This window comes from Theropithecus gelada, chromosome 16 (genome assembly GCF_003255815.1).
Source record: "Theropithecus gelada isolate Dixy chromosome 16, Tgel_1.0, whole genome shotgun sequence".
In the NCBI taxonomy this organism is placed as follows: domain Eukaryota; kingdom Metazoa; phylum Chordata; class Mammalia; order Primates; family Cercopithecidae; genus Theropithecus; species Theropithecus gelada.
The window spans coordinates 30,558,459-30,566,650 of NC_037684.1; the positions used below are offsets into that span (position 1 = coordinate 30,558,459).

The 8,192-nt window shown below is 52.4% G+C and overlaps 1 protein-coding gene across 6 annotated transcripts in view; it reads left to right on the forward strand.

The window, feature by feature from the left end:
• Window positions 1-5,612, forward strand: part of ATP6V0A1 (ATPase H+ transporting V0 subunit a1) — a 73,145-nt gene extending 67,533 nt beyond the window's left edge. For 5 of the 6 annotated variants that reach the window (XM_025363678.1, XM_025363680.1, XM_025363681.1 and 2 more), the window contains one exon: window positions 4,054-5,612. In XM_025363678.1, the coding sequence (XP_025219463.1) occupies window positions 4,054-4,147 (94 nt within the window). In that variant the 3' untranslated portion in view covers window positions 4,148-5,612. The remainder of the gene's footprint in view (window positions 1-4,053) is intronic. The other variant, XM_025363684.1, reaches the window with a different exon arrangement.
• The last annotated feature ends 2,580 nt before the right edge of the window (window positions 5,613-8,192 follow it).

The window sequence follows — 8,192 nt, forward strand, 5'->3', positions numbered from 1 at the left end:
CCCCCAAAAAAAAAAAAAAAAAAAAAAAAAAAAAAAAAAAAAGTGGGATGCCCTTGCTGGGTACCGTGGCTCACACCTGTAATCCCAGCATTTGGGGAGGCTAAGGCAGGCGGATCACCTGAGATCAGGAGTTCGAGACCAGCCTGGCCAACATGGCGAAACCCCATCTCTACTAAAAATGCTGGGCGTGGTGGTGGGTGCCTGTAATCCCAGCTACTTGGGAGGCTGAGGCAGGAGAATTGCTTGAACCCAGGAGATGGAGGTTGCAGTGAGCCGAGATTGCACCACTGCACTCCAGTCTGGGCGACAGACCAAGACTCCGTCTCAAAAAAAAAAAAAGTGGGATGCCCTGGAGAGAGGGTGTCTGCCTGGGGTCCCCCATAAAGAAACTGCTTTTAACCTGTCCAGAAAGAGAGGAGACCCCACAGGAGGCAGAGGAATACCATCAGAATGCCCTCAGGTGCTGTTTGCAAGGAACAGCCTCCCCGTATATGTCGTATGTATTTTGGCAATAGGAGTATTGGGTAGGAGAGGAATAAACAGTGCAAACCTCCTTTGTGCAGCTTCCAGAATCTCGTCTTTGGAGGGCTGTCCCTGCGACATGAGTGGGGCGCCTCCCCCACCACTAAAACAGGAGTGAATGAAGTTGGTGGTTGTGCGCCCCCTCCTGGCAAAATGCAGCTGTGCGTCCAGGATGCCTGGATCTTCCCTGTGGCCCAGGACTGCAGGAGGTGTTCTGAGCTGTGGCCCTCTTACCAGGGTGGAGCCAGGTGGAGTCTCTGGGGCTGCTGAACCAGCTGTAGGGATGGTGCTGCTATTCTTCCTGGCATCCAGCCTAGGCATCTTCATATTTCCCACTTTGTCCCTGCTGTTTCCTGATTCAAGGGCTGCCCCATTATACAAGCTCTGGGTCTCTTCAGTGGGGACAATGAGAAAAACATTTGATTCGATAACATATAAACCACTAGTGTGAGATTCATGCAGCGTCATAGGAAGGGGGGTGATGTGTTTGAAAACCGTGAGCAGGTTAAGGTATTAAGCAGCTAATTCTGTCTCCCAAGTTTTCTCTCTCTTTTCCTCCCTCCTGCCACATGAAGGGTGCTTGGCTTCTTACCTACTGTAATTAGACGTCTTTTCTTCTTCAGAGAAGGCATGAGACAGGGATTTGATTGTAGTTATCACTGTAAACATCAAACTGATTTGTATGCAGAACTGTTGCCCCAGGGCCTACCTTCCAAGGAACCTGGTTTCTCCTTACCTAGCGAATTCCACATACACATAGATGTACACAGATTGGGTGGCGATTAAAGGGACAGAATCAGGGACCAACTCCTTGATAGGAATGCAGTGTTGCCACGGCATGACAGCATGGAGCAGTTGAGGGAATGGCTGCCCAGGAGAACTCAGAACTCTTAAAATGTAGTTCCAGGCCGGCCTCATTGCCCTGATATTCGGGCTATCAGACGGATGTGTGTTCTAGGCCCTGAACTGCACAGAGAGTGGCAGAATGGGCTAGATAAACAGGTCAGCCCAGAATTGTATTTCCACACTGCCTGCCCTCAGTCACAACCCCCACCAGGAAAGGGAAGTGGCCCCAAGACTCCTTCCTCCTTCACCCACTCGAGGAAACAAGAGTTTCTGTTACGTGGCAGGAATGATGTCTTTTGGTCCCAGTTAATCCCTCTGAGTCACCCGGTGGCCTTTGCCAAGTGCTGGAGCTGGAAGAGATGATAGAGACACTCATCTGGTTTCCTGAGGCTCTCCTCACAGCTGTTGAATTCTAGAGGTGCATTTCAGTGGCTTGGGGCATGGCGAGACCTTGGAGTCTCCCTGAGCGGAGCAGTGGAGAGGCCCAAAAAGAAGGAAGAACCTAGGATGGCAGATGGGGCCCTCCTTGCCCCAGGGAACTTCATGTTTGTACTTTCTCAAGAAGCACACCTTTCCCCAGTTCAACAGGAGAGGGTGGGGAGACTGGCAGGGAAATTGCTTTCCAGCTTTGTGTTTGGTGGTTGGGGTGAGGGTGGCCGGGGAAGGAGGTAAAATCAGGCTGACCTCAAGATAGACCCGAGATGTCCCAGTTCTGGCCACTCTAAGTCTCTAAAGCAGCAGCTGGTGGGAGGGGCAGTATTGGGCAGTATGTCGGGGAGGCCACCTGTCTGCTCACACAGTACAATTGATGTGCCCCTCCCAGGCATATATCCCTCTTCCTCCTCGCTGGGCCCCATGGGTAGATAAGGTGACTGGAGGGGTGCCAAGAAAAGGGTAGTACCCCCACAGGCATCTGAAAACAAAGCTGCTGCTGCATTTGACCAGTTTGGAGATTAGAATGGTTTTGTGATTAGCCAGGCAGGGGGTGGGGTCAGAGTTCTGGACATCTCACTGGATTTGGGGGTCAGCATACCCTACCAAGGCTGACATTCACTCCTAGGTAATGGCCTGGGACCCTCAGGTGACTTGTGCACTCTCTGGCTATGTATTGTTGAATGAAAAGGGGACATACAAATCTCTTTTCAGCTGTTCTGAAATAACCCTTGCCACATGGGAACACAGTCTATTCAATATGAAGAATTCAAACCTAACACAAGTGGGTGAGAAGCAGGAACCTACCGCTAGGCCCCACTGCATTCTCTCAGAGGTGGTCTCAGTAACTGGAACTTGGAGAAGTAGTTTTGGTGTGGTGTTGGGACATGGGTGAATCCAGGGCCTGGTTTGGAATTGCTCTGGCAGGAACCCTGAGCTAACGTCAGTTGGAAGCTCTGTGTCCTCCCCCTCCTGAGTCCTGTTTTTCCTGGAAAACCTTGACCCACCCCTGTGGAATGTGGGGATGTGTGGGAGAAAGCCGACTGCTTTTACTCCCACTCAGAAAATTCTGTTGTGTCTTCTCCAAGGGGGTGTTCCTCAGCCTGCACCCCAGTGAAGGGCCTCTGAGGAGCTCCCAATGCCACTGGCAAACTGTCTGTAACCTTTGGTCCCCAGCCACCTCCCAGCCCCTGTTCTCTTAATTCCTGCTTCTTGGCTTGGAGGGAGGAAGCTGTTTGTAAAGACTGAGTTAGGGAACTCGAGGGTTCCTGAAGCTTTAAAGCGCCTCAAAGCCCTCACCCTGCACATGACCTGTCACCTGGAGCCTGCCACAGCCCCACCCCTGCCTGTTCTTACAGGGGCTCCAGTGCCTCCAGGGTCACACAGCACCATGTGGAAACTATTCCTCAAGGCAGTTCTCCTTGGCCTTTTTATTCTCTGAATCATGCATTTTTCTGCCCTTATTTGGTGTGGTTTGGTTGCTGGGCAGCTGTCCAGGGTGAGTTTGTAGGAGGAAGCACAGCCAAGCAGCCAGCTCTGCTTATGGGACAGTCTTCCTCCCGCCCTCCCTGAGAGTGCAAGAGCCCCACAGAGACTATCAGGCATGGCTGTTGAACTGCTGGGAAGGGAGCTCAGGCTTTTTTTTTACTCCCCAAGAGAAGAATTCTTTCTGAGATGTTTTTGTGGTTGGAGAATATTTTTGCCATTGCTTTGAGAAGACTTCCCCTCCTAACTCCCCCTCTTTCCTGGGAATTTCCTTCCTTAAATGGAAAGCCTTCAACATTCACTCCAAGCTCACCCTTCTAGCTCCCCGCAGGAAAAATAACAAGCAAACAGAGGTGCTTGCCCAGGGTCCCTGGAGGGGGCTTCCCTTAGAGGTGGGCTGTGTGATCCCCAGCCAGGAGGGGGCGTTGGGGGCCACTCCTTCATTAACGATGTTAGGCTCAAGCTAACTGAACTTTTTTTGCACATGCCTCTGTACAGAGAGCTGTGCATAAACACACACTGCTCGGCAGGACAAAGCAAGACTGGGAACTGAGGGCACGTCCCTTCCTCCGTACATCAAACTCTTGCTGAGGCGAGTCCCAGGCCTTAAAAGTGGGATCTCTGCACTCTGGACTTTCTCCAGCTCCCCTGGGGAAGGGAGGCTTGGGGCAAGGTGGGCACGGGGCATCTTTCTGGCCCAACTGTGAAGTCCCAAAAAGTTTCACAAAGTTTCTATTGAATGATAGCGTTCTTCTTCTCTTTCTCCAGGGTTGAGTTCCAGAATAAATTCTACAGCGGGACCGGTTTCAAGTTCCTACCCTTCTCCTTCGAGCATATTCGGGAAGGGAAGTTTGAAGAGTGAGCCCCTGTGAGGGCCATGTGCCCCATGCTGCCCTCCCCACCTCTCTCCACAGTGATCAGCTGTGCTTCTCTGCCTGTGGTTGTGATCTGTGGGCACCAGCGCATTCGTGGCACCCGTCTGTGAGTCATTTAGATAGAATAGTCCTCCCTGAGCCTCCCATCACCCTAGCTTTGTGTGTAGTGTAGTGATTTTCTCGTGGTCACTCATACCCACTGGGCACCAACCTTGCCTTCTTAGCTTCCCTCCATCCAGACAGCCCTTCCCGCCTCCTGGTGGTGAGCCAGTCTGCATTCCCACGCCATCCCAAAGTCCTTTCATCTTCCCCGTGCATTGTAGATGGAAGGAGCACCCATGACATTCATATCTAGACTTTGAGTTCCCTGCATCCGCCACTGTAGTTTCTAGCAGGAGTAGTGGGGGGAAGCAATACAGCTTCTCCCCTAGAAGGGGACGCTGGTAACATGTCCCACTCTTGGGTTAGCAGGGGTGGGTCCAGGAAGGTGATATTTGCGTCCTTTGCCCACCCCCCTCTCGTGCTTGTTAATCAGGCATTCAGCTGGACCCAACTAGGCCATCATGAGTGGCTTCTCCCTGTCACCCCCAGGGGTCATAGGATATCTATCTCCCTGACCCCACCCTGCGCTCCCTGCCTCCTCTCTCCCTGTTCTTGTCCTGCACTACATAGCACAGCCAGGAGTGCTTGGAACAGAGGCCTTGGCTGCTCTGCAGTGCACAGGGCTTCCCTCCCCCGGGGTTGGCTTCTTCTCAGGCCTTGCATGGGCCCTGCCCACAAGCGCACCCTCAGGCCAAGGGTGCAGACTGATGCTCTTCCCTGGTGGAGACCCTGAGATCTTCCCCACCCGCAATCATGATGGCTTCAGTGTGGGACTGAGGTCTTCTTGGTTCTGCCTGCAGCCTGCCTAGCTCTGCCCCCCAGTGCCCACTCCTCACCACACTGGCCCCAGGTCTCAGGAGGGGTGTCCTGGGCAGAGAAGGGCAGTGTCACTGATGGTTTGCTGTTTGGAAGCCACTGGCAGGGCTGCCGTGCATGTGGCTATGAGGGCTGCACAGCCCTGCCAAGGGGCTTCCTCCCCGTCACCCCAAACCTTGTAATCATGTGCTGGTGTGGCAGCCCCAGCTAAGTTAATCCCCACTGCTTTCAGTGGTAGAAAGAATTCCCTGAGTGGGCCAGGCTGGTGTCCTCCTCCCACCCTTGCTTTTCTGAGTGAGCTGCCTGGAGCCCTCATCCCCTCTCTCAGGCTGGGCTGGCCCTCGGCGGGGCCACTGTGTGCTTGTCCACTGTGACCTGACCCGACCTTGTGCAGCCCCCTGCCCTGGTGTCCCGGGTTTTTGTGATGATCTTTGCTCTGTTTCCAGTGGGGTTTGAAGCATAGTTCAGGGAACCCTGCCCAAGGCCCTCCTGTTGAGACATTCCTATGTTGAATAAAGTATGTTTGACTCCCCCAGAGAAGCTGCCTGTCACTGTGCCCACAGCCCCTGTGTCGCTCCAGGCTCAGCCGTCTTGAGCCCCTTTGGACCCCCAACCTTTGCCTCCCTCCTCCAGCGTTGCTGCTTTTCCTTGTGTCAAAGGCCACAGCTGCAGTAGGCCTGGCTGGGCAGTTGGTTTGGGAAATTCTCACCTTGTTCCAAGTTTCCCAGGCACCTTCCTACTCACAGGATCCAAGTCAGCTCTGCAGATACTACCTATGGGAGGAGGCGACTGGGCGGCCTATCTTCATCTCCCCTTCACTCATTGCACATCCAGACAGCATGGGGGCAGAGGGGCACTGGGTATCTCCCCACCTGTCTCTCCCTGTTCTCCAAGTGTGCCCTCCAGGGCCCAGTGGCCTGGCTATTTTGAGCTCTGACACCCCTGGCCTTAGTGTAAGTGGAGGCTCCACACAGATTCCTCAGGGCAGCTGGGGAATGTGAGGTGCTGGGATTGGCAGGCGGCAGGACGGAGAGCAGGCAGACCGTCCAGGGCGGCGGGCTGGGCAGGAGGCCCCCTCCCCACTGCCTAGTGAGGCACTGCATTCTCGGTGCCCTCCCTCTTCGCTCCTCCCTCCAGGGGCCTCCAGGGCAGGGGCTGCCCAGGAATGTGACCTGGGCAGGCTGACCAGCACTGCCCCCAGACAGGTGAAAGGGCCGCAACCCCCTACAACCCCCTGTTCGTTCCATGTTCCAGCCTAGCCTGAAGCCCTTCCTCCTCCCTAACAGTGCTACCTGTCCCTGGAGTCGGTCCTGAGGGGCCCACCCCACCCAGCTCCTCAAATATAAGGTCTCCAGTGGAAACTCTGGTCAGGGAGCTCTCAGCTTCTGCTCGGTGGGAAGGGAAGGCCTCATAAGAATAGATATTTGGAATCAGTGAATTCGAATTGAGAGTCCAGGAATAAATCCTAACATTTATGGTCACTTGATTTTTGATAAAGGGGTCAAGATAATTCACTGAGGAAAGATCTGTCTTTTTCAACAAATGACACTGGTACAATGGGGTTTCCACATGCAGAGGAACAAATTTGGGCCACTACCCCCACCATATGCAAAAATTAACTCAAAGTGGATTCCAGACCTAAAATGTAAGTGAAAACTATAAAACTCTTAGGGGAAACCATAGGAGTACATCTTCCTAACCTTGAGTTAGCCAGTGATTTCTAGATATGACACCCAAAGCACAAGTGATAAAAAAAAAAAAATACATAGATAAGTTAGGCTTCAGCAAAATTTAAAGCTTTTGTGCTTCGCCGGGCACGGTGGCTCAAACCTGTAATCCCAGCACTTTGGGAGGACAAGGCAGGTGGATCACCTGAGGTCAGGAGTTCGAGACCAGCCTGGCCAACATGAAGAAACTCTGTCTCTACTACAAATACAAACAATTAGCCGAGTGTGGTGGTGCATGCCTGTAATCCCAGCAACTTGGGAGGCTGAGGCAGGAGAATTGCTTGAACCCGGGATTCAGAGGTTGCAGTGAGCCAAGGTCATGCCACTGCACTCCAGCCTGGGTGACAAGAGTGAAACTCTATCTCGAAAGAAAAAAATGTTTGTGCTTCAAAGGTTAGAATCTAGAAACTGAAAAGACAACCCTCATGGAAGAAAATATTTGTAGATCATTTATCTGATAAGGGACTTGTATCTAGAATATAAGTAACTCTTACACCCAATAATAAAAACAACTCAGTTTTTTTAAATAGGCAAAGGGTTTGAATAGGCATTTCTCCAAGTAAGCTATATGAATGGCCAATAAAGCCATGAAAAGATGTTCCACACCATTAGTCATTACAGAAATGCAAATGAAAACCACAAGGAGATACCACATCACACCCACAAAAGGCAATAAGAAAAATACAGGTGTTGGGCCGGGCGCGGTGGCTCACGCCTGTAATCCCAACACTTTGGGAGGCTGAGGCAGTCGGATCACGAGGTCAGTAGATTGAGACCATCCTGGCTAACATGGTGAAACCCCATCTCTACTAAAAATATAAACAATTATCCGGGCGCGGTGGCGGGTGCCTGTAGTGCCAGCTACTCGGGAGGCTGAGGCAGGAGAATGGCGTGAACCTGGGAGGTGGAGCTTGCAGTGAGCTGAGATCCGGCCACTGCACTCAAGCCTGGATGACACAGCAAGACTCCGTCTCAAAAAAAAGAAAAGAAAAGAAAAGAAAATTACAAGGAGAAATTGGAACCCCAATTCACTGCTGGTGGGAATGTAAAATGGTGCAGCTGCTTTGGAAAGCAGTCTGGCAGTTCCTCAAAATATTAAACAGAATTGGCCGGGCACAGTGGCTCATGCCTGTAATCCCAGCACTGTGGGAAGCCCAGGTGGGTGGATCATGAGGTCAGGAGTTCAAGACCAGCCTGGCCAAGATGGTGAAACCCCGTCTCTACTAAAAATACAAAAATTAGCCGGGTGCGGTGGCAGGTGCCTGTAATCCCAGCTACTCAGGAGGCTGAAGCAGGAGAATCTCTTGAACCCAGGCGGCAGAGATTGCAGTGAGCCAAGATCACGCCACTGCGCTCCAGCCCAGATGACAGAGTGAGACTCTCTCTC